The sequence below is a fragment of the Phaenicophaeus curvirostris genome, chromosome 19, assembly GCF_032191515.1.
Source record: "Phaenicophaeus curvirostris isolate KB17595 chromosome 19, BPBGC_Pcur_1.0, whole genome shotgun sequence".
In the NCBI taxonomy this organism is placed as follows: domain Eukaryota; kingdom Metazoa; phylum Chordata; class Aves; order Cuculiformes; family Cuculidae; genus Phaenicophaeus; species Phaenicophaeus curvirostris.
The window spans coordinates 14,321,355-14,345,463 of record NC_091410.1 but is presented as its reverse complement, the minus strand read 5'-3'; the positions used below and the strand labels follow the sequence as shown (position 1 = coordinate 14,345,463).

Genomic DNA, 24,109 nt, shown 5'->3' with positions numbered 1-24,109 from the left:
GATGGATTTCGGCAGCCCTCTGGCTCCCGACCAAACTTCCATCCCGAAGGAGTGACACAACGCGTTGGCTTCCCAGCCCGGCCGGCCGGCTCACTCCCTCGCAGGCTCTGCCTGCTGGGCACGGTGGGTTACGTCACGGCGCCAGCTGCCCTCACCTCACGGCCGGAGCGGCACCCGCCTGGGGCAGCAGCGCCCAGTGGCTCTTTGCACCCGCGATGGCACCGACTCGCTGTGCCAGGGCAGAGCCAGCGCCGGGGCAGAGCACGGCCCAGCATCGTGCAACCCGCCTCTGGCCAATTAAAGCCATGCACAGGCTTCTTAACGAGCATTGAGCTTTCTGTCCAGCAGCAATGCCTGGTTCCTCTGGATTCATAGAATCATAGAATCACAGAATAACCAGGTTGGAAGAGACCCACTGGATCATCGAGTCCAACCATTCCCATCAATCACTAACCCATGTCCCTTAGCACCTCGTCCACCTGTCCCTTAAACCCCTCCAGGGAAGCTGAATCAACCACTTCCCTGGGCAGCCTGTTCCAGTGCCCAATGACCCTTTCTGTGAAGAATTTTTTCCTAATGTATTCGTTTCCTAATGATTCGACAGCTCCTGACAGCAGAAAGAGCAGCGATGGAGTCCAGACACGGGTGCTGGTCGGTGTCTGCCTTAGCTTTGGTTTCTAACGCTGGGGGAACTCAACAGCCCTGGAGAGCGTGTCCAAACCCTCCCAGGGGAGAAAGCGAGAGGTGCTTGGCCCCAAACCCTACCCTTCATCCCAAACCCTTTCTCTTCTGGGCTGGGGAGCCGCAGGGAGCCCTGGCCCCCCAGAGCAGCTGCAGGGAGGGCTGCTCGCCAGGGTCCTCAGCCTCCAGGGAGGCTGCAAACGTCCCTCTTTCCTAGAGAGGGTGGAGGATGGAGCCTGGAGTTACCCTGCTTGTGCTGAGAGGTAAAAGTTTCGCGTGGGTGAGCGCTGGGGCGCTGCCGGGCTGGTGCTGCCCGCGGGGACACGTGCGGCGCTGGTGGCTCCGGCTCGGGGACTGTGAGGGCACCTGGGAGCGAGCCGAGTACCGGAGTTGCAGGGAAAATCGCATTTCATTTCTGAGGGCTGGAGGCGCAGGCTTGGCCCAGGAGCATCCGATCCCTGGCGTTTTGGAAGCTGAGCGGGATGGAGCCCGCGGCTTCTCCGCCGTGCGCCCACGTTGTGTAACACCCGTCAGGCTGTGACGCTGGGGACCGAGGGGTGGGGGCAAGCAGTTTCGGTCGGGGCAAGAGCAGAGGCACCCAAACCCGTGATTACCTTCGCCCTGAGCTGCTAAGTGGAGGAAGTCTGTGATTAGTTGACACCTCCAACCAGGCTCTGCAAATTAATCTGGGCTGGAGCAGGGGGTGGATGACAACTGCTTTATTCACTGCTGAGATATAAAACTGAAAATGCTGTCCGGTTATCAGGACATTCTGGTGGTGCTGGCCAAAAGGGCTGGTGGTGGGTATGCAGCGAGCCCCCGCAGGGATCTGGGATGCTCATGGGCAGGGATGGGCTTCCGTGGTGGGTTTTGAGCCCTTTAAAGGGATGTCTCAGGGCTCGAGGCTGGGTTTTGTGCTGGGTTTGGTTTTCAGTTGGTTTTGAATAAACTTCCTGCACCGTGCGCTGGTGTGGGTCTCAACCAGCCCGCCAGCCTGCGCTTACACCCCGGGCTTTCCCTGAGCATCGGGTCTCTCACGCTTGCAAACAGCTACTGAAAAGGAGGGGAGGAAGGTGGTTGCCTTCTCCACGGCGTAGCTGACACCAGGCACGTGTCTGGTCCTGTGTGAGGAAGAAGCTCCCGCTCTGCACGCGCAGCCTCGTGGTGCATGTGCTGTGCCAAGGTCTGGCTGCTCTGCGAGCAGGAGATGCTCGTGGTCCCATCCCTGCCGTGCACCAGCCTGGCTGGGACCTGGAGAACCATCATCCCAACCCTGGAGCCGGGAGGTCTCGGGTCCTGCTGCACCGTGTGGCCCCTGAAGCTTACAGCATCAGAGCTAAGCTGATGTCTCCCTCTCCAGCTGCTGCTGGTGGATAAATCCTGGTTTTTCTCACCCTGGGGTGAACATCGTCGAGGTTTAGCAGAGCGGTTCCCCACATGTGCTGCCCCAGCACCCACCCAGGGCTCAGACAGGGGTGAGGAAGGTGTGGCAGCAACGCAGAGATGGTGGGAATGACACTGGGGCTGTGGGGCTTGCAGCCCCTTTCTGTCTGGGCAGTGCCCTTCGAGGGGCTCTGCCTCCTGGCCGCTTTCCTCCCGAGGCGTTGGACCCGTGCAGACTGGATGAGGCCACCAGCCTCCATCCATGGTGCCTCCTGGCAGCGCGTGCACGACCCGGGACAGGGCAGCGCGGCTTTATCCGCCCCGTCTCGCCACCATCCGGTCTGCGCCACGCCGGCCGGCACAAACCGACCAGCCAGATTAGCCACTGCTGGGATCCAGTTCCTTCCAGGAACCCTCGGACGCAAGCAGGAAGGTTTCCATCACCCAAAGTGGCCGTTTGTGCCCCGTGAACGGCGAGGTGTGGGGGGCAGGTGTTTATTCAAGGTTAGAAGCGTGGCCTGGCCACATCCCAAGCGGCTGGGAGCACGTGGGCTGCTGAGGATCTTGCCGCACCGCCTGCCCCGTGCCAGCCTGGCACCGAGGGACCGGAACCTCGGGGAGCAGCTGTAGCTGTGCAGGGGTGCTGGTGCCTGGGAGGGCACTTTGCACCCCACGGGGGGAGGCTGAGGGGCTCTGCCACCCCCCAGCACCCACCGAGAGCTCCTCGCCCCGTCGCACGGATCAGCCTGGACCTTGGCTCTTAGGAGCCCCCAGCCCAGGGCTGAGCATCCCCTGCTTTTGGGAACGTGATGGCGAGAGCAGCCGCCACATGGAGCTGCCAGTCCCTCTGTGGCTTCCCTGGGCTCGTCCTTTGCTCTTTCCTCATCCAGGGTTGGGGGGTCGCGGTGCCCCGGCTGTGGGGCAGCCCTGGGGGTGAGCGGGACCCAGCTCCTGGCTGGCAGCGGCTTTGGGAGCTGCTCGGGTGCAGAGCTCGGGATGCGCACAACATCCTTGTGCCAGGGCCTGGATTTGGGGGGACAGAGCTGCCTGGGGGTGACAGAGGAGGGATTTGCCTGCAGGTGGAGCTCCTGGCTCAGCCATCGGGACCAAGGGTTGGGGTGACCTGGTAAACCCCAGCAACTGCTCCTTCCCGGGGACCCCGTGGCTCTACCGGACCCCAAAAGGCAAAGAGGACAGTGCTTCAGCTCTCCCTGCTGGGGAGGGGAGGGTGGTAATTAATCCCTTATTAAGTTAATTACCCAAATGTGCTTGGCCTGGAAGAGTGAGGGGAGGGACCCCATCCAAACCCAGGTATTAAAACAGAGAATCTGCAGCCCCAGTGATGCCAGAGGAAGAGGGTGTCGGTTTGGGGGTGTCTGGGTGCAGCAGCCAGGGCAGCTGATGATGCCCCATTGCAACCTGCACCTTCCTCCCTGGGGAGGAGGAGGAGGGTCTGCAGGGTGAGTGGCCGGAGGGGTGCAGGGGCTGCCAAGGAGGCTCTGCCCCACCATGCCCTGGGCTGCAGGGGCTGTGAGCCAGTTCTTGGTTTGGGGCTGGAAACGCACCCTTGGGGGCTGCAGCAGGCTCTGCCCCATGGGCTGGGGGGCCTGGGGGGGTCAGCGGGGAGTGCTGCTCCCCCATGGGCACCACCAATCCCACTTTTTCTGCTGCCTGGTGCAAGAGACTCTTACGGGGTTGATGCTTTCGCCAGAAGCCCAAACTCAGCCTCTTCCATGTGGTTTTCAATGCACTGTTTATTCTTTCCTCACGCTCTCGGGTCCTAGTGGTTGCCCAGGATGGAGCGATGCCACCACCTGCCCCTGCCCACACGTGCCAGCACGCTCGCCGTCGGCTGCAGTGGGATCCTGATGGCTCAGAGGGGTCTTGGCTGTGGGACTGACCCCCCACCCCTTTTCCTCCTCCTCAGCCACCACCACATAACCAGTTCTGCCCCGTTCCTGTGCAACAGCAGCTCTCACCAAAGGTGAGACCTTTGGCTGTGCCGAAGGGCGACCCGGCACCCTCGGAGCCAGGCTTTGCCACCATCCCTCGTGGTGACATCCTAGGTGCGAAGAAGATTAAGGCATCACTCGGGAGGGGACCCAGCAGCCGTACCCGCTGCCCCTTTGGCTCTGACACCGTGGCTGCTCTCCTGGCCGTGGGCTTCCCTCGCTAATGAGCGGGTGACGAAAGCCACGCTGCGTATCGCCACGAGTCGCTGCCCGGGCAGCCTCCTGGGCTTCAGACGCCACCGCGATTCATCAGCGCCCCGGCCTCTGGAAATGATCTTCGGTAATACGAGCTCTGACGGTGGAACTGGAACCTCAGCGGGTCCCTCACGCACCCTCGCCTCTGCCCTTTCTGCAGCAGGAGTGATTGATTTAATTGTTGTTATTATTTTCCAGGGTCTGACGATGATCCCCTGGGACTTGGAGCACCTCGGGGTGTGAGGTTGGCTTCCCTGCCAGGCGCTGCAGGAATTTGCTGTTTCTGGGGGTGCTGAGCTGGTCCCAGTTTGGGGCTGGGATGCCCCAGTGATGCCTTGTCAGGGCATTTGCTAGAGGTCAGTGTTCATCGAGGTTTTGATGGGTGGGTTTGGGGTCAGGAGAAACAACAAAACAGAAGAAACGCAGCACTGCAGCGAGAAGCAAACCATTTTTTAGCCTTTATTTGTACAGAAATGGGGCTCAGGAGGTCCTGGCCCATGCACGGGCTTCTCTCATCTGTCGGGGTGATTCACCAGGAGAACAGGGGGGGATCAGAGCTTCGGGGGCCCTGGTGCCTGGGGGAGCCCCTGGGCTCCAAGTTCCCGGGCACGGAGCAGTGCCCTGCACCCTTCTCCTTGCAGTGAAAAAGGTCATTTTTCTCCCCAAAATGACTCCCTAGCGGGATGGGCAGCCCTTGATCCTGCTTCCCGGCAGAAACGAAACCCTATCCCCATCCTCGGCACCCGCTTGGGTTTCTTGGGGCTATTTCTGGCTCTCGGCTCCTTTTGCCTCCAGCGTTTCCACTGCCTCTCTCCATCTTTTTTCCACTCCTTCCCTCCTCGGCCGCCCTCGCCTCCCGGTGCCCTCGGCCGAGCATCCTCCCCGTACCCCACGGCGACCGCTGCTCCCCGAAATGGGCCACCGAGGCGGATTATTGCCATGGCTAATCTGCATTCGCCCTCCTCCCTGTCCTCCCCTGCTCCTCCCTTCTCCGAAGCGCTGCTGTACAGCACGGGTGTTCGGTGCCGCACAGGCTGGCCGGCCGCCCCGAAACACCCATCGCCAGGATGGCCACCGCAGCGGGGCCGCCGTGAGTATGGGGTGTCCCCAGGGTGGGAGCTTGGGTGGCTCCGCTGGCTCTATCCTCTTTGGGTTGATGATTTTATCCCACCCTTGCCCTTCCCGTGTCCTTCGCTGCGGGTGCCGCGGGTGCTGCCCTGCGTGGCCTCTGCTCCGCAGGGACGTGATGCTGGAGGACCCGGCGAGGCGGAGAGGGCGGGAGGTCAGCAGCGAGGTCAGCGATGCCCTGCACCCCAGGGGGACAGGGGATCCCCCTCCCCAAGGCATGCCAGCTCCCGGCAGCTGCAGGACAGAGGTGATGGCAGAGGGACGGGAGACGGCGCTGGGTGACGGGGACGTGACCCCCAGGGGGGCCCCGCGGACAGCAGGGCAGCACGGGGAAGCCCTGATGGCCGAGCTCTCGGAGCTGGTGCAGAAGGTGGTGAAGAGCAGCAGCTGGTGGGAGCGGCACGGAGTGGACATCAGCATCCTCGCCTGCAGCTTCCTCCTGCTCCCGGCAGGTAACCCCCAAACCAGGACCGGGGGGCACAGGGGCTCCCGCTGCCCCCTCGGGGTTTGGCACTGGTGGCACAGGCTGTGCTGAAAGCCCCTTAACAGCCTTTGAAGCCGGTAGCAACTCCACAAGAGCCCCCTCACCCTGTGCCGTGGGGCACCCTCACCCCACTGGGAACCCATGGGGGGATGGTGGCACTGGGGGTGCAGCCTGGGGCGAAGGGATGGTGGCACTGGGGGTGCAGCCTGGGGCGAGGGGATGGTGGCACTGGGGGTGCAGCCTGGGGCGAGGGGATGGTGGCACCGGGGGGTGCAGCCTGGGGCGAGGGGACGGTGGCACCGGGGGGTGCAGCCTGGGGCGAGGGGATGGTGCCCAGGAGGTGGGTGCAAAGCAGGACAGACAGTGGCGTGTCCCCACCATGAGGCAGGAAAATCCTGGCAGCTTTGGTGACGATGGCCTTGGCCAGGGCAGGGGCAGGGGGACATGGTCAAGGGCAGGGGGACACGGTCAAGCGAGGGGCTCCGGCAGCAGGGTTGGAAAGCTGCAGCAGGTGCCTTTGTTTTGGAGCTCCTGGGGATGCTGAGATCCTGGCAGGGCTGTGTTTGTCGCCAGTGGGATCCCAGCTGGAGCTGTGGGGTGGGACCTGGCACCAGCAGCGGACGGTGCCATCACGGCTCGAAGCGGCTCAGCCTTCAGTGTGATGGGGAGTGTGGGTTGTCTGGCCACACAGGGAAGTTTTCCAGTGCCAGTAACTAGAGCTGGAAAACAGATTTAGGGCAGTGGCTGGGATGTTTGGGTGTAGCAACACCTCCAGCCCGGCTTGGAGGTGAGGAGGAGCACGAGCTCCTGTCTGGCTGGTTCCTCCCCAGGGTTCCTGTGCCTTCGGTCAGCCCAGGCCGTCCCCTTCCTGGTGGGTGTCCTCGCCCTCGGCGTGGGGCATCACACCCTGACGGTGAAGGGCAGCCACCTGGCCAGCCACAACGCCCTGACCCAGTCCAAGTCCTGGGGCAAAGCCTGGGCCGTCTTCTTCATTGAGGTGAGTGGGGCTGTGGGGTCTGGGGGACAGCCCCCCGGGAGCCCCATCGGCACCTTGCCAGCACCCCAAGTCCTTCAGGAACAGCTGCTGGATCCAATTCTTCCCTGCTCCATGTGCAGGAGGGTTAAATGAAAAGCAGCACTACAGCAGGGAGCCCCGGGAACGTCCCCGCTCGGGGGGCTTTGCCTGGGGGCAGCGGGGTGGGGGTGACCCTGTGATGTGCCGTGCAGGGGGTTTGTGTCGATCCCCTCGGCCGTGGGGCTGCAGAGCAGAATAACGTGTTGAAGGGAAAGCTGGGAACGGTTTCCAGTGCTTAACTCCAAGAAGTCCATTTCCAGACTGGGTTGGAGCCTGTGGGGTGCGGGGCATCTCCACAAGGACCCCAGCTCCGCGGCCACTGGCATCGCGTCCCCTTTCTCTTTCCAGCTCTGCTCAGCTTTCACAGCCGAGCAGGCCACCTACAACCACGTGAAGATGCACCACGGCTACACCAACGTCATTGGCCTGGGGGACTCCAGCACCTGGAAGGTTCCTTTCCTCAACCGCTATGTCTACATGTTCCTCGCGCCCGTCGCTGTGCCCGTCTTAACCCCCCTGGTGGCACTGGGTACGTGGCTCAGACACCTCGGGACGGGGCACCGGGCACGGTGAGCTGGTTACTGTCCAGCTCTCCCCCTGCTAAAGGATCCTGCTTCATTTGGAGCTTTGTCCCAGTACTCAGAAATGCTTCACCTTTTCCTATGTTGGTTTAAGCGCTGGAAGCTCTGGCAAAAGCCATTGTAAGCCCAAAGTCACCATCAGAAGCCCCAGATACCCCAGGTTTGCTCTGCTTTCATTCAGACCTTTGGTGGAGCAGGGTCCAGCGCCTGGAGATGAGGAAGGGGCTGGGCTGTGGGTTTATCCGCACGCCGAGCAGCCTGGTTGCTGGAGCAGACGTGGCGGGGAAGCATCAGCGTCTCACCCACGTGCTGCCTCTTCTTCCTCACACAGGTTTGTTGAGGGAAGTGGAGTGGAAAGCAGCTCTCCGGACGCTCTGCTGCATGTTCCTGGGTCTTTACTGCCACTACTGGCTGTTGCTCCACGTCTCGGGCTTCCAGTCACCCTGGTCAGCCCTGCTCTGCATGCTGCTCACCCGCTCCCTCCTGGCCCATCCCTACATCCACGTCAACATATTCCAGGTAGGGACCTGAAGCTCCGAGGTGTCCTGGTAGCGCTGGAGCCAGGCCAGCTTCCACCCAGCGCTGATGACAGAGCCCTGTGGCTGCTGGCTGGAGCTTGTGTCATCTTAAAGCCAGTGGCCTCGGTTGTCACCTCCCTTGTGCTGATGTCACCAGGGAGGTCAGGCTGGTGGTGCTGAGCCTGCGAGTTGAGTCCTGGGATGGAGCCCCACAGCGTGGGTGGGTTGAGGGATAGAGCCTGGGTGCTCCTCGCTGGTTCTGTGGGTGGGTAAGTGCAGGATGGAGAGAATTCAGGGACAAACCCCAGAATGCAGCTCGGGCTGGTGGGTGCCGGCACACCCCTGTGTGGATGGAGTCAAGGCTCGCTCTGCTGGAGAGGGTTCCGATGAGGTCCCCGTCCTCCCTCTCCCACAGCACATCGGCCTCCCCATGTTCGCGCCTGATCAGAAGCCCAAGCGGATCCACCTCATGAGCCTGGGTGTCCTCAACCTGCCCCGCAACGCCCTGCTCGACTGGTCCTTCGGCCACTCGCTCATCAGCTGCCACGTGGAGCATCACCTCTTCCCCAGCCTCTCCGACAACATGTGCCTCAAGGTGAGGCGGCACCGCGGGGTGGGTGTGCACCCTGGGAGGTGACACGGGGACAGGACCATTCCTGTCCTGGCCACACTGTGACAAGCCCCCTCCTCTAAGTGAGCCTCTCTGCACTGTTACCCCTATCCTAGAGACCTCTCGCAGCCTTGCAGGAGCCACAACCCACCTCTCTCCATCCCCACTCCTGTTCTCCCCATTTCCACTCCCTGCTCCTTCCTCTGGTCCCGGTTCCCGCAGCCTCCTGGCACTCCGGGTTCCTCCCTGCTCTTCCCGTGGGGAAGCTCCTCCGGTGCCGTGTGCTCTGACATCCATTTCAGCTGGTGTCCAGGCAAATCATCTCTGATTTTAGTCGTGCCTTGACTTCTTGTGTGCTCAAAACACGGGCTCTGAGCGCTGGTGTTTTGCCAGGGTGAGTTCCCCTTGTTGCTGCCATCAGGAATCACCTTAATATTCCTGATAAAGGCGTCACAGGTGGTGCTGCCTCCTCCAGCGCCGCTCGGGGCACGTGTGACGGGTCTCCTGGGCACCTTGCGGGGAGTTCAGCGAAGCCTCAGGCTGGGAACCTTGTACGAACGCTGGGACATTCCGCACGGAGGTCACTTTGCCTTTGTCTTTGCAGATCAAACCCATCGTCTCCCAGTATCTGAAGCAGAAGAAGCTGCCGTACAACGAGGACACCTACGGCTCCAGGCTCTGGCTCTTCCTGCAGCGCTACGAGGAGCTGATGGTCCACGCTCCCCCCATAACAGAGCTGGTGGGAATCCAGTGAGGACACAGGGAGCTGCTCCCCACGGGGACCTGCGGCAGGGGTGGTTCGAGCAGGATGGGGGCTGCGCAGACACACGCTTCCACAAAGCCATCGCAGAGCAAACATCTCCCCCGACGTCTTGCTTCTGGCTCCGTGATGATGCACAGAGCCGCCGCGGGAGGAGAGGCGAGTGGTTCAGCGCTGGGGAAGGGAAAAGGGGGGACTCTCCCCATGATTCCCAGCCAAGGCTTGGTCTTATCCACTTTGCTTTCACACCTGGGGAGAGGAACCCCCCTCTGCTGGGCAGGACTGGGGGGGATGCGTCTGGGGATGCAGCGTTGGGTCTAGGGCACCTGGAGCTGATGGGATCGATGGGACAGAGCTACAAATGAGTGGCCAGGGGTTCAGGGAATTGGGGATCGTGGGGAAGGGGCTGTGTCACTGCTGCCTGCGCTTTGTGTGACTTTGGGATAAATCCATCCCTCCTAGAAACAACGATGCGGCAAATTCAGCCTTAACCTGTTGAAGTGGATCTTCTTTATTACTGGCGGTTGTTGCTGGGGTGAATCATTCCAGCAGCCTGTGGGGAAAGAAAGACCCTTGTGTGGGGTGGGGTGTCTGTACCGGGGTGCCGGCAGTGGCCCCAGACCTGGTCGTTGCTCTGTACAGGGTTCAGCAGGAGGAGCAGCCGCCGGAGGCCCCATCGCACTGGCCCCATCTGGGGTTATTGATCTGGGACATTGCGAAACATCCAAAAGGCAAATTCTCGCCCTTTGCCCAGGGGTCGTGCTGGCTCTCGCCCAGGAACACTCCGAAAAGGCAGAAAGCCTCCCCGAGCTGCCCTTCCACCACATGATTAGCTTCTTAATTGAGCTTCAGAGCTAAATTATGCTCAACGTGCCCAGTTAAAGGTGCTCCTGGCTCCAGCGAGGAGGGGTGAGCGTGTTGCTGGTGCTTTGGGTTCAGAGAGGGTTCTCTCAGCCTCTCGTTTTCCCAGCTGGAGGGAGCAGGGAGGGTACTAAGTGGACTTTTGCCTCCCCAGTTGCATAGAGACCAGTCCCAGGCTGGTTCTGAGTGTGCTGGGAGCTGCAGCCCTGCCCGCAGCTTTCAGGGATGTTGTTTAACCCAGTGCCACCTCAAGGCAAGCGTTTGCCAGTCCTTCCGTCCTGTCACTGGGGGAATGTGGGGGTTGTTCCCTGTCAGAAGTAGCAGGTTGATGGGGAAAAGGAAGATTTTTGGGGACCTGTGCTCAAATCCCCCATCGGGGGATGCTGCAGGATCCTCCTGGCAAGGGGGATGCTGCAGGATTCTCCTGGCAAGGGGCAACGGGCTGCACAATGGGACGGTCCAAATCAGTCTGAGCTTCGGGAGAGCTCCACAGTTAATCGCTCTTGGCAATCAAGGGGCGCCCGCAATTAGCAGCCGCAGGGCTGATGCAGGCAGGGTACCGCGGAGGTCTCGCCACAGAGAGCGGCGGCGCGAGCGGCCACCACGCGGCCTCTTCCCTCGCTGCCTCTCTATGGTACCACTCGCTTCCGGACAGCGGCGCCGGCAGCCGCGTGCTGCCATTGGCTGCGGGGGGCGGGGGGGGGGGCGGTGGGCGGGATTATGCAAATGAAGAGCCCCCGCCGCCCTGCGATTGGTGGGCGGGGAGGGAGGGGGCGGGGCCTGGCGGCGGCCGCGATGGGACCGGGCAGCGCGTGCTGGAGGGGCGGTGGCGGCGGCGGCCCGCGCGGTGAGGGGAGGGGCGGGGCGCCGCGTCACGTGACCCGGCACCGGCGCGAGCGGAGAGCACGTGACTCGGGACCGGGAGAACCGGGGGGGCGGGACCGGAACCGGAACCGGTACCAGGAGAGCGGGGGCGGGGGGGGAACCGGGACCGGGAGGCTGAGGCTGCAGGGGGAACTAGGACCGGGAGAACCAGGGGGGTGAGGGGAACCGGGACCGGGAGAACCAGGGGGGCGAGGGGAACCGGGACCAGGGGAACCGGGACAAGGGAGAGCGGGGGCGGAGGGGGACCAGGAGCGGGAGAGTGGGGGCTGCAGGGGGAACCGGGACCGGGAGAACCGGGGGGGTGGGGGGAACCGGGACCAGGAGATCCAGGGGGGCGAGGGGAACCAGGACCAGGAGAGCGGGGGCTGCAGAGGGAACCGGGACCAGTAGAACTGGGGGCGGCGGAGGGGGACCGGGACCGGGAGGCTGGGGCTGCAGGGGGAGCGGGGACTGGGAAAACCGGGGCTGCGGGCGGGAACGGGGCTCGGGAGGACCGGGACAAAGCGAATCTGGGCTACGAGGGAACGGGGACCGGGAGGACCGGGGTAGCAGGAGCTGGGAAACGGCGTCTGCGGGTAGAGCGGGGGCCGAGAGGGGCCGGGCCCAGGGGAACCGGGTCCGGGAGGAGGTGTGGGCGGTGTAACGGGGCCGCGGGCGGGGCTGCGGGGGCCGTACCCGGTGCCGAGGCCGGCCCCGTCCCCGCCGGGAGCCCCAAGGCCTCGGGCTGCTCGCGGCTCGGGACGCGCCGGGGCCATGGGCGGCGCGGGGGCCCGGGCCCCGCTCGGTGGGTGCCGGGGGAGGGGGTGGGGGGGCTCTGGCTGCCCCGGGGCTCGGCCGGCCCGGCCTCACGTCCCCGCTGCCCTTCTCTCCCCCTCCCCAGGGCTCCGGCGCTGGCTGAGCTCGGTGGCCCCGGCCCCGCGGGTCTGCGTGGTGGGCAGCGGCCCCGCCGGCTTCTACACGGCTCAGCACCTCCTCAAGGTACCGGGGGGGCACCTGGGGGGCGGCTGAGGGTCTGATCTTGGCTCTGGAGGGGCTGTGGGGTCGGGGGGCTGCTTGGGGACCCCCCAGCGCTCCCTCCATTCTGCTTTGCTCGGGGTGGGCGCTGCTGATCTGTCTCATCCGTCTCGTGCCACAGGTGCAGCCCAAGCAGTTTTTCTTTAACCAAACACGCAGCAGAGATCTGCCTCGCTAGGAGCTGCTGTCACCCAGCAGGGAGGGTCGAATCATGGAATGGTTTGTGTTAGGAGAGACCTCAAAGTCCATCCAGTCCCACCCCTGCCATGGGCAGGGACACCTCCCATGGATCAGGGGCTCCAAGCCCCATCCAACCTCCCTTGAACCCCCCCAGGGATGGGGCAGCCACCTCTGCTCTGGGCAGCCTGGGCCAGGGCCTCCCCACCCTCACAGAAAAACATTTCTTCCTAGGATCTCATCTCACTCTCCCCTCTTTCAGCTCAAAACCGTTCCCCCTCGCCCTATCCCAGCCCTCCCTGCTGACATTAACCGCGTTGAAGGGACCTGCGCTCCCATCTCCTCCTCCCCAGCAGGATTCCGGCCCAGGAGCGATTCTTTACCCTGTAACCACTGGTGCTTTGGGCAGTCGGGTCTGTGTCAGGAATTGAGACCTGAGCACACAGCGGGGCTGCTGATACCCACCAGAGACACGGCGGCTTAACCTTGGCATTAAGCCATGCTGCGTTGTCTCCGGTTTGTGATGGAAAATCGCTGTTACTGAGCCTCAGGGACAAATTCAGGGCTGCTTAATCTCTGGGAAGAGGCTGACTCAAAATACGAGATAACAAAAGCCTTGCAGCAAAACATCTGCTTAGAGCTCCGACCCTGAGGTGGCTCAGCTCTGGGGGTCTCAGTTCCAGCAGCGCCCCAAGTGCTGCACTGGTGGCTCCCCAGCGTGGGGGTCTTCTCTTGTCCCCTCTTCTACTGGGGAACCACCACATTAATGGGGAAGAGAAGCCTTGGGGTGGGTGGGAGGGCAGATTCCCCCTCCTGCGTGTACTTGGTGGTGGTTGGGGTCGCGCTCTCTGCTGCACCTCGTGATCCACGCTGGCAGGAACGGGCGCAGCATCATCCTGTGTCTGGGAGAGGCAGGTCCTGGCTGCGGGACCGTGTTGCAGCCCTGCCTCCTGCGCCGTGTTTCCTCCAGCAGCGGGTGAGCGTTGCTTGTCCCCGTCCCTTAACTGTGACCTCCTTCTGCAGCACCATGGCGGGGCCCGGGTGGACATCTATGAGAAGCTGCCCGTGCCCTTCGGGCTCGTCCGATTTGGGGTGGCCCCAGACCACCCTGAAGTGAAGGTCGGTGCTGGCTCGGGCCCTGCTCGGGAGGCTGAATGCAGCCATGGGGTGGGGGCAGGCTGGGCGTCCTTTGTGGTGCCTCCAGGCTCGCTGCGGTCTGGAGTTGCCACCCCGGAGAGGTCCAGAACTCCAGGCTGAGTCCAGCTGGGGCAGGAGGGGAAGAAGCGGTGGCTTTGCTGTGATGAGGCTTCGGGTGCCGTCCTGCCCCCTGCGTCCCCTCTTGCTGAAGGGAGTTTCAGGGAGGGCTGAGATGAGAAGCTGATAGGGAGCCTGGCAGGCACCGTGCTTGCTGGAAGGGGTTTGGTAGGGCTCCTCAGGAGCTTCAGCTTTGGGAAAGAGCTTTCTCCTCCAGCAGGGTTTGCTCAGAGGGGCTGAAGGTATCAAAAGGGCCCTGAGCTCCCTAGGCAGCGCAAAAGATGGATTTTCCTTTCCCCGATGGAAAGAGAGCCAGGTCACAGCTGTGCTTATCTCCCCATGAATTATTTGTGGCTGTTGTGAGATAAGAGGCTCGGAATAACTGACTCGGTGAGGGGCAGAAGCATCTCAAGGCTGGGGAGAACAGGAACAGGGAGCTCTCGTCAGCAGCAGCCCTTGGCCCTGGTGCTGTCCTGGATGTAACTCTGCGGCGCTTGTTTGATCTCGGCAGAATGTGATCAACACCTTCACCCAGACGGCGCGCTCGGAGCGCTGCGCCTACTACGGCAACGTCACCGTGGGGAGGGACGTGACGGTGGCAGAGCTGCAGCAGGCTTACCACGCAGTGGTGCTGGTGGGTACCGTGCCCGGAAAATCATGCCCCAGAAATCACGGGGAAGCTCTGCAGGGTTATTCCCTGCTGGGGTCTCGGGAAAGGGGCTTGTGCGAGGTGTTTCCTAGTGCCTTGTCACCATGGTAAATTGTCCCCAGCCTTAGGACAGCTCAGATGTTATGAGGCTTGTCTGGAGCCTTGTGGGGAGCATGAGCTGGAGTGTGACATCAAATGTAGGTCCCTCAAACCCTGTTGCTTGCAGTAGTGGCTGAGGAACCTCTTCCCTGTGATGGCCGGTGCCTATTTCAGCCTAATGTGGATTTGTCCTTCTGCTTGCTGTGCTCTGCCAGGGCCCAGAGAGGCCAAGTTTGGCTCTGGAATCAGGAGGCTGGGGGGGATGAAGCCCCAGTGCTCAGGCTGTGTTTGTCCCCTCCGCTGAATATCCCAGCCCTTGGGAAGGGTTGGCAGCCATGCAGGGTCCCTGGCAGCAGCTGGAAAGGGAGATTTATGTTGTGATATCAAATCCTGCGCGTGGTGACGTCTCTGACAGCGTCTGTCCTCCCTCAGAGTTATGGTGCTGAAGATAACCAGGTCCTGGGGATCCCAGGGGAGAACCTCTCTGGCGTTTATTCGGCCCGAGCGTTTGTGGGCTGGTACAACGGGCTGCCCGAGAACCGGAACGTGAGTGCAGCAGCGCGTTTCACTCCCCTTCCTCCCTGTCCTGCATCCAAACGCAGGCGTCCAGCTCCAGATTAAGTCCTGAAAGGCCTGCAAGTGGAAGAGATTAGTGGGCGCCACATTAAATCCTTCTTAAGTGGTAGAAATGTGAACAATTTGCACGTCAGTGAGAGCGGATTAGCTGGCTCTGTGGGTTGGCAGCATGTTTTGGCCAGGCCAGATGGGAACCTTGGGGGTGTGATGCTCTGCTTTGGCCTGAGGAGGTTTGGCAACTGAAACAGCTCCTGCTCTCAGAGAAGCCATCGCAGGAAGAGGGGAGAGGGAGCGGTTGGGGTGCCCAGAGCGGCTGTGTTGCTGCATCTGCCTGGGGAAGCAGCTGGTGAGGAGTTTCCCCATCTGGATCTCCTCTCCAACATCTCTTCTTGACCATAAGAGGAGTGGAAGGGGATTTGCGGGGTGGGAGTGGGTCTGAGGGGGTGGTCGTCATGGAGGCAGGGTGGATTTGCTCACGGATGGGTTTTTCTCTCCCCACAGCTGGAGCCCGACCTGAGCTGTGAGACAGCAGTGGTTCTGGGACATGGCAACGTGGCGCTGGATATCGCCCGCATCCTCCTGTCCCCACTGCATCTCCTCAGGGTGAGTCACAGGGGCACAGCGCCGCAGAGTCCTGGGGCCCAAAATCACTCCTTGCTGTGCGGTGCCAGCTCTCACCCATCTCAGCGAAGCCTGGGCCTCTGCTGTCTTTGGGATCTTTCCCAGGGAAGGCTGTTGCCCCTTGGGTGCACGTGATGGATTCACAGCCCGTAGGGTGTGACCCGAGGCTGCGGCCATGCCTTGGGTAACGCTGCAGGACTCTCTGGGCTCCTGCTGCCTCCTGGGCTGCTGGGATCTAAAGCTCTGGCAGTTGAGCTTTATCCTTTACCTTTCCCACGAGAAGCTGCTCGTCCTTCCCCACCACCAAACTAGAAGCTTCTCTTGTTGGGATTCTTTTTCTGCTGTCGCTGAGGGCAGTGGCCCAGTTCCTGCTGGTAGGACTGGGCATACTGGTGCTGTGCTTCCCGATAGGCAGCTGGGAGCTGGTGTGCACCAGCTGCTCTGTCCAGCTGCTGTCCCAGATGTTGGCAGCAAAGGCTCTCCCTCCTGGAGAAATGCCACGGGGTTTGTTCCAGCTGCGCGGCAGCCTCCTCTGTTAATATCTGCTCTGCATTAAAAAAGAAATGCGGAGACACTGCCAGCCAGTGGTTAAAGCTGACTGGGACCAGTGCTGTGAAGGACACAGCACTGGAAATGAGTGCCAGGGTGTGCAGGTAGGGTCCTGTTAAGAGTATTGGTCTGGAATGGTTTATTCTTACTACCTGTTGTCTCTCCCTTTATCCTCGTTATCTGGTTTCCCTCCCATCATGTCCTCTCTGGAAAAGATCTTGAGATCTAGATGCATGCAGTGATTAAAACAGAGCATGGGCTTGCTGCAAGACACCAGCCATCGGTTGAGCCCTGCTGATGCTTTTGTGGGTGCTCAGAGCTGCCTGGGGCTGGTGGGCAGGGATTTGAGCTGTGGTTTGCAGGGGAGTTTACCCAAATGCCTGGATATCCTGAGCCGGGAAGTCACCTAACGCACTTCAAGACTGAGGTCACTGGAAGGCTTTGCTCCCTTAGCCCCAGAGTTAACCTGCTTGGCCAGGTTCCTCACGGTGATCACTCAGGCTGGCACCTCGGTACCTCTAGTGCATGACGGCCTTGGAAAGTGCATTCAGTGGTGAGGGCCCAGCTGTGCAAATAGCTCTGTGCAAAGGGCAAGGACTTGGTTTCCATCCTCACCCGAGCTCTCTGTGTGCCCAGCCTGCTTTTTTTCTGATTTGTCTCCTTGGGAGGCTGTGCCTTCCCCTTGGTCCCTCCAGATCTGCCCTCACCCCACTCTTCTGTCTCTGTCTTGCAGAAGACAGACATCACTGACTGCTCCCTGGCAGCTCTTGCCCACAGCAAGGTGGAGCGCGTCTGGCTGGTGGGGAGGAGAGGACCTCTCCAAGTAGCTTTCACTATCAAGGTAAGGCTGGAGGGCAGCCGTCCTTCCCAGCGCTGAGCCCCAGGCTGCACGTCCTGGTGGGAAGGGGTGGGCTAGGGATGGTGGGGAACCCAGGCACCCCCCTTCCTGCTCCTGTTTGCTGGCTCCTCGCTTGGGCTGCTGGATCAGGGGCCTGGGGCTGTCGGATGCCTCTCTGTGCTGGGGTAACATCTTCCTGCCTTCAATTCCCAGGAGCTGCGGGAGATGATAAACCTGCCTGGTACCAGACCTGTCCTGAACCCGTCTGACTTCACAGGCCTTGAAAATGCTGTTAAAGGTGAGGGAAGTGTGCGTGCTCCTCCAGACAGGGACTCGCCTTAACAGGTGAGCATCTGGGAGTGAGCGGGAGATGCTCAGAATGTGCATCAGAGGAACTCTTGCCCCGTGCCTGATGTGTGATGTGCTGGGCGACTGTGGTGTGGCTTGCCCACAGAGTGCTAGGAGGCCACAAAGGCAAGAGAATGTGGATCTGTTGGAAGGACCTGGAGCTCTTGGAGCGAGGCCAGAAGAGATGATCCGGGGGCTGGAGTACCTCCTGTACAAGAACAGGCTGAGCTGGGATTCTTCAGCCCAGAGAAGAGAATGCTGCAGGGAGACCTTAGAGCAACTTCCAGTACTGAGAGGGGCTCCAGGAAAGCTGGGGAGGGGCTCTTGATCAGGGAGGGCAGGGACAGGATGAGAGGAACGGTTTTGAGCTGAAAGAGGGGAGATTGAAATGAGATCTTGGGAAGAAATGTTTTGCTGTGAGGGTGGGGAGGCCCTGGCCCAGGTTGCCCAGAGCAGTGGTGGCTGCCCCATCCCTGGAAGTGTTTAAGGTCAGGTTGAATAAGGCTTTGAACCCCATGATGGGGTGGGACTGGATGGGCTTTGAGGTCCCTTCTGACCCAAACCGTTCCATGTTTCTGTTTGTGCAGCCACTCTGCTGCTTGGGAGTGATGGTTTGAGTGATGAGGGCAGGAAGTTTGGGAGGGCTGGGAAAACCTTTTGGGAGAGATCCAGAGACTGTTGGTTTGAGAGCTTCCTGCAGAGCTAAAACGAAAACAGAGTTCAAGGGTGTCCAGAGAGTTGCTGTTCTCCACAGGCTGCTGCCTCTGAGCACCAGCAAGACAGCAAAATCACAGCCTTGGATTTGTGTGTCCCACTGGCCTCAAGCCTCAGGAGTTCTCCTGGTCACTTCGACTTGGAGTTTGTCATCTCAAAGGCATCAGACTCCCATCTGTGTGACAAACTCCCGACACTCAGAAACCGCTGCAGCTGCCTTGATGTGGCCTCAGCTCTGTGCCCGATCGGCTTTGCTGAGGTTCCTGTCCTGAAGCTCTCGCTGTCTTCTTAGATGCCCCCAGGCCCAGGAAGCGCCTGACCGAGCTGATGATCAAAACAGCCCTGGAGAAGCCCATGGAGGCGCAGGTGGAGGTGGCGCAAGCAGCAGCCCCCCGGGAGTGGGGGCTGAGGTTCCAGCGCAGCCCCAAGGAGGTGCTGCCCACCGCAGACGGGACACGTGCAAGGGGCATCCGCGTGACCCTGACCCGTCTGGAGGTATGAGGACCTGGGGGAGACTGGCATGGCTCTAGCAGGGCTGGGGATGGAGAGGATGCCCTGCAGCCCTCAGGAATCTCTCTAAAGACAGCTCTGTGGTACTTGGTTTGTTGGAGCGGCCACTGACAGGCTCTTGGGGAAACCAGTACCACCACCAAGAGCCTTCTCACACTGCTGCTGCAGCAGAAAGGCCTTCAGCAAGTACCTGGGGACCAAACGGGACCAGCGGAGGCTGCTGCTCCACATCTGGTGATGGCTGGTGGTCAGCAGCCTCTTCCTCCCTCTCTCAGGGCTCAGGTGACTCTGCCAAAGCCGTCCCCACTGGAGATGTGGAGGAGCTGGAGTGTGGGCTGGTGCTGAGCAGCATTGGGTACCGGAGCCTGCCCCTGGACCTGGCAGTGCCCTTCGACAGCCAGCGCGGCGTTATCCCAAACAGCGCGGGCAGGGTGGACGGCGTCCCAGGTCTGTGTCCACAGGGAGATCCGTGGGACGTGTCAAGTGCGGCTGGTGGGTTGGGGCTTTTGGGTGGGAAGCTCTGTTCACTAAGGACATGGGTTTTACGCCTCTGTTCAAGAGTGGAAACTGAGGAAAGGAGCTGCCTCTGTCAGGTGTTGGGGCCTGGCCCAGCCCAGCTCACGTTAGAGGGGTCTGGTTGTGCACAGGGTGGTTTTACTGAGCCTTGAAGTCTTCCTAAAGCAATACAGCCCACACGGCTGCTGTGGAGTACACAGACCCCTGTGACAGCACCATTGAAGGATTCTATCCCCACCACAGAGGTGGATGCTTTGTGATGTGACAGCCAGGGACAGGGTGAGGACTGGCAGCCAGGAGGCTCCACAGCCACGTGTGGGACTGAGCTGGCTGCCCGTGTGCCTGCGCAGGTCTGTACTGCAGCGGGTGGGTGAAGAGAGGACCCACGGGTGTCATCATCACCACCATGAACGACAGCTTCGACACTGCCCAGTCTGTGCTGGAGGATCTCCAGGTGGGTGCGCTGGACGTGGCCGCCTCCCGAGAAGGCTTTGGGGCTGTGGAGAGCATCCTGCGCAGCCGAGGTCAGTGCTTGGAGGGGGGTGTGAGCTGCTGTAGCAGCCAGTGGGAAGGTGTAATGCAGCCAAACTCCTGGGTGTCCTGGGGCAGCGAGTCCTGCCAGCCACCTTTGGGAGCAGAGTCTGAGCCATGGAGATGTTGTGCTGCTGTCTCATTGCTCCAAAGCCCAGGGAGAGCAAGACTTGAATTCCCTCAGACTCGGTGTCCTTGCTAAGGTTAATGACCACTTGCTGGGAAGGGCCATTAAGAGCAGCACGGACCTTGGGTAAAATGTCACTGTCGGCTGCTGAGGCAGCGAGCTCTCGCTCTGGAGTGGCTCGGTGCTTGTAGGTAACTTGGGGGAGAGATTAAAATGCCCAGGGGAGTCATTTGCAGCTGTTGTATTTAAAGGCATTCAATTAAAGCGTGTGTGGTTCGCCTCCTCACTGAGATTTTAGTGGTGAACTGGAAGCATTTTGTCCCCTATGGTGACGCTGTGCTCGCTGTTGTTGTGGCTCGCAAAGGCCTGACTGATCCAAGGCAACTGGAACCTGCCTCCCCTCTCCTCTCGGTGTTAGAAATCATTATTCCTCTGTGAGGCTCAAGTCTGGCACCGTGTCGGAGCAGGGCAGGCTTTACTGGCACATCAGCTCCCTAACTGCGAGGTGAGACCGAGCTCCTTTGCACTTGGTTAACTTCTTCTGTCTCTCGCTGTCGCCCCAGGGGTCCGTCCCGTTTCCTTCTCAGACTGGGAGAAGATTGACGCTGCAGAAGTGGCAAGAGGCAAAGCTGCTGGCAAACCCCGGGAGAAGATCGTGGATCCTCAGGAGATGCTGCGGGTGATCGGTCACTAAGGCAGCGGCGATGGGGACGTGGTGGGTGCTGCTCGCAGGGTCTGTGAGCACAGGGCTTATGCCTGACGCTGGTGGCTGCTCTGTGACACTTGAGGCTCTGGTAATGATGAACTCTGGATGCGTGAAGTGAGTGCTTCAGAGTATCCAAGGCTGCTGGCTGGCCCTGTATCTCTGCAGCCCTGCTGCCGCGGGGCAGTTCTTGTCACTCGGGACCTTCCAGCATTGAGGAATTGGCCGGCAGAGCGAGGGGAGACGGGCGCTGGGCAGGAGCCCTGGCCAGGTGCTTCCCCGTGACGAGTCCTGCAGAGAAGCTTCTGGTGTCTTCTTGCCTGGCCTTTAAGCCTCAAGCCAAACGGCTTCGTTGCCTTGTCCTCTGTGTCCGTGCAGGCTGCTTCTGATATTAATTGGTTTTTAAATAAACCCTTCTAGGAGAGCCAAACTGGACCTACTGATGAGTCTGGCCTCTTTCCTGTGGCTGCTTTAATCCCCGAGCAGCCAGGCGAGCGCGGCGTGCCCTGCGCCGTGTGGTGGTGAGGCAGCCCTGGGAGGGACTGTTTGCTCTGTGCTTGCTGTGAGCTCTCAACAAACAGGCAAGGGCATTCGTTTGCTTCCTGCCTCCCGCGGTTAAACCCCTCCAGAGCCGGGGTCCTGGCTCGTGGGGGGAATTGGGATAACGAGCGTGTAATTGCCTTATTCTGGATAAGAGGGATTCTGTGTCGGTCGGTACCTGTGGGCGCTGGCTGGGGCAGGCGATGCCCTGAGCCCTTTCACTTTGTTGCCTGGTCGGGGTTTTTTTTTGGCTTGTGTGTTTTGAAGCTTATTAAACGCTTCTTTTAGCCTGAACAGACTACGACGACGGTGTCAGCTTTTAAGCCAGATTACAAGCTGTGAGCTGTAATCTCCTCTTTATCCGTGGCGTAGGGGCCGCGTCAGCGTGCCCCCCTCCCCTGGCCGTCCTGCCTTCCCTGCTGTCCCCGACCTGCTCCCCGCTGGAGCTCTGCACGGTTGCAGCCGCTGCTCCCTGACCTGTGGAAGTGGTGACAGTGGCAGTTGCTGGTGGTTGTGCAATAGAAACAAGCCAGGTGCTGTGAGGGCAGATCCAGCCAGGGCAGCCGGCACGGTTTGTCTCAGCCAAGGCCTCTCCCACTGCAGGGGGTTTGCCTGGCGGGTGCTGTGCTCCCTCCCCATCTCTGGTCCAGCCTTGGGCAAGGAAGATCTGTGATGTCTCTTTTCTTTTTTCCCCCTCTTCCTTTTCTATTTAAATCTCATTTGCAAGCTCATTAAGAAACTCAGGAAATGTGATACTAGGAGCTCGTACGCAAACGAGCAATAAAGCTTTTGTGGAACAGCTGCTCCTGTGATGTGGCTCTCGGTGGGTCTCGCGGCTGATGCGGTCCTGATGCTGAACTCTTGAGCAGGAGATTACATCAGCTGTGGCTTCGGAGGCAAATAAACACTTCGGAAAGGGAGGTGTGGAGGCGAGGGGGTCGCTCTCGGGGTGGGGAGCAGCCACTTCAGTCGATAGTCCAGACAGAAATGCGGTGGTGAGGGGGTTATGTGGCTGCATCAGATCTGCAGGCGCTGGGAAGCGATGGGCTGGCTCTTCCCCGGGGTTTTCTTCCACATCACCTTGACTGGTGATGTCAGGGTGGTTCTGTAGCCGTGATGAGGCCCCGGTGCTTGCGCGAGCGCAGCGAAGGGCTGCTCCCAAAGCAGTGCTGCTTCAGGGGAGTTCTTGGGCTGTGACAACAGATTAAGGGGAGCGTCTGTCTTCGCTGCGCTGAGTGTCCTTGCTCAACCCAGAACTTGGCCAGGGCCCTGGGGTTAATGCTGGGCGGCAGGAAAGCCAGGGGATGATGAAGGTCGGCGAAGGGCAGGGATGGAGGACTGAGCCTCATGGGCAGAGGCAGGTTCGTTATGATTATGTAAATCCTTAGCCTGTACCTCCAGCTCTCCTCTCCTCTCCCGCCTGCGTCGTTTCTCTCCATCCTTCTCTCTGGGGACAGGGATGCGTCCAGCCTCCCCGTGATGGTCCTTGTCCCTGGTCGCCGTGTCGTTAGGTGGCGCTGGGAGGTTGGTGACAGGGAGCAAAGAGGGGGTGCAGGGGTGACCGGCACCCCTGGGGCTAGAAAAGGGGGAACCCGGCTCTCCTGCTGCCTGAAAAGCCGCAGCCCCTTGCCTGGGCTCTGAGCATCCTGGGCGCTCCTCTTCACACTGAGGTTCTGCTCTTAGGCTGGATTTACCCTGTGGTGTTTGCTCCAGGTATGTCCCCACTGCGGTGGTCCCAGGGACGAGGGGGCAGCCTCGCTGGGCAGCTTCCCCCTCGTCCTCCGCTCTCCCAAGCAGCTGAAGGAGCAGTTCCAAAGCTCACAGGAGGGAAAGCGATGCTGTGAGTGACACCCGTCTGCTGCTGGAGGGCAGCCTGAAAAGCTGGAAGTCGTCGCTGCCAGCTCGTAATGTGGACTTCCCTGCTCTGATGAGTTACAGCTCAGCTTAGCTTTAATGAGACTGCACAAAGCTGGTGGAGGTCAGCCTCGAGGCGGACTGGGCAAGGCTAAAAGTTCCCTTCCCAGCCCACGCTTTCCTTGGTGGCTTTTGTGCTGCTCCCAGAGGCAGGAGATGGGGCAGAGCCCATCGCGGTGTGGCCGCTTGCACAGTAAGTGCTCTCCAGTTGGGTCTTTGCCACCTCTCGCTGCTGTTTTGCGCTGCTCTGCCTCAGTTTCCTCATCTGCAGAGCTGCGTGGGCTGACTGTGCTCTGCTGCGGGGCTCCTGCCTTGCGTGGCCCGGGGACGAAACTGGTCTGAGGTCCTCCAGGAGCTCCTTTTGATGCTGCATTTTGCGATTACCCCTGGGAGACAAGCACCGAGGCTCTCGCTGGCTTTTCTAATAGGCTGCTCGCTGAACTTGGCCTTTTCAAATCAGCGTTTAGAGCCCAGGAGGTTTCCTGCGCTCTGGAATGAGCAAAAACCCAACCTGAGTCGGGGCTCTGGCCCAGAAGGGCTGTGCTACCCTTTAAAAACCCTTTTCAAAGGTCTGCAGAGGCAATGCCCAGCTTCCCACCCTCCCGGCCCCTCGCCACACGCGTCACCGAACTGCGGCACCCGCTGCCGGGAGCCTGGACCAGTCGGTCTGCGCGGGGGCTTCGCCGGAACAGATGGCTCCGGAGAACGCTGACTTCAGTGCCTGGCGCGTGCCCTGCCCTCGCCGCTCGCTCTCTGCGGGCTCGGCTTCCCACGCTCTGCGCCCCAGCCCCGACAGCTGAACAGGTTGGGGTTGAAGTGCCAGCCTCTGGGGTCGCTGGAGCCCAGGGAGCCGCTTCCCTCCCGGCACAACATCCCTCCTTGGCCAAAAGCATCCCAAACGTGTCCTTGGCTCCAGCCCCACCACTCGTTTCCACTCCAGACCTTGGAGACCCAGCCTTCCCAGGGCTCTGTGCTCCCCAAAACGTTGCCTGTGGCTGGGGGAATGTGGGGGGCGCAGGGAGGGCTGGAGGCTTTCCCTCTGCTCTGGAAATCGGAGCTGTGGGAGACCCCATCCCGAAGCTGAGAGGCGAGTGAGCTCCCAGGATCTGCCTCAGGAGCTATCTAGGGACACCGCAGCGGCAACCGAGGCTGTTGGAGAGTGAGGGCTGGTTACACCCCAGAAAGAAGCGATTTCCTCCCTTCCTGGGAAATTTCCATTTCCAACCCATGACTGCCTCATTCCTGATCTCCAGGAC

The 24,109-nt window shown here is 60.9% G+C and overlaps 3 protein-coding genes across 3 annotated transcripts; 2 read left to right on the top strand and 1 right to left on the bottom strand.

The window, feature by feature from the left end:
- The first annotated feature begins 5,566 nt into the window (after positions 1–5,566).
- FADS6 (fatty acid desaturase 6) lies at positions 5,567–9,739 on the top strand. Its single transcript, XM_069872689.1, has 6 exons — positions 5,567–5,851; positions 6,714–6,880; positions 7,307–7,487; positions 7,871–8,058; positions 8,473–8,652; positions 9,272–9,739. The coding sequence occupies exons 1-6, from the start codon at positions 5,617–5,619 to the stop codon at positions 9,419–9,421; spliced, it is 1,101 nt and encodes a 366-aa protein (XP_069728790.1). The 5' UTR covers positions 5,567–5,616; the 3' UTR covers positions 9,422–9,739.
- A 1,421-nt stretch (positions 9,740–11,160) lies between these two features.
- Positions 11,161–11,928, bottom strand: LOC138729070 (uncharacterized). Its single transcript, XM_069872940.1, has one exon. The coding sequence runs from the start codon at positions 11,926–11,928 to the stop codon at positions 11,161–11,163; it is 768 nt and encodes a 255-aa protein (XP_069729041.1).
- Positions 11,912–20,839, top strand: FDXR (ferredoxin reductase). Its single transcript, XM_069872679.1, has 12 exons — positions 11,912–11,957; positions 12,054–12,151; positions 13,388–13,483; positions 14,130–14,252; positions 14,799–14,912; positions 15,444–15,545; positions 16,846–16,953; positions 17,164–17,248; positions 18,305–18,507; positions 18,798–18,969; positions 19,389–19,562; positions 20,260–20,839. Exons 1-12 carry the CDS (start codon positions 11,927–11,929, stop codon positions 20,388–20,390), a joined length of 1,437 nt encoding a protein of 478 aa, XP_069728780.1. The 5' UTR covers positions 11,912–11,926; the 3' UTR covers positions 20,391–20,839.
- Positions 20,840–24,109: the final 3,270 nt, after the last annotated feature.

Excerpts from the sequence above, each read along its gene's own strand:
- FADS6 (XM_069872689.1), top strand. The coding sequence starts at position 5,617 with ATGCCAGCTCCCGGCAGCTGCAGGACAGAGGTGATGGCAGAGGGACGG. Across the intron at positions 7,488-7,870 it reads AACCCCCCTGGTGGCACTGG|GTTTGTTGAGGGAAGTGGAG; the intron begins GTACGTGGCTCA and ends TTCCTCACACAG. Across the intron at positions 8,059-8,472 it reads TCCACGTCAACATATTCCAG|CACATCGGCCTCCCCATGTT; the intron begins GTAGGGACCTGA and ends CCTCTCCCACAG.
- LOC138729070 (XM_069872940.1), bottom strand. The coding sequence starts at position 11,928 with ATGGCCCCGGCGCGTCCCGAGCCGCGAGCAGCCCGAGGCCTTGGGGCT.
- FDXR (XM_069872679.1), top strand. The coding sequence starts at position 11,927 with ATGGGCGGCGCGGGGGCCCGGGCCCCGCTCG. Across the intron at positions 13,484-14,129 it reads CAGACCACCCTGAAGTGAAG|AATGTGATCAACACCTTCAC; the intron begins GTCGGTGCTGGC and ends TGATCTCGGCAG. Across the intron at positions 19,563-20,259 it reads GAGCATCCTGCGCAGCCGAG|GGGTCCGTCCCGTTTCCTTC; the intron begins GTCAGTGCTTGG and ends CTGTCGCCCCAG.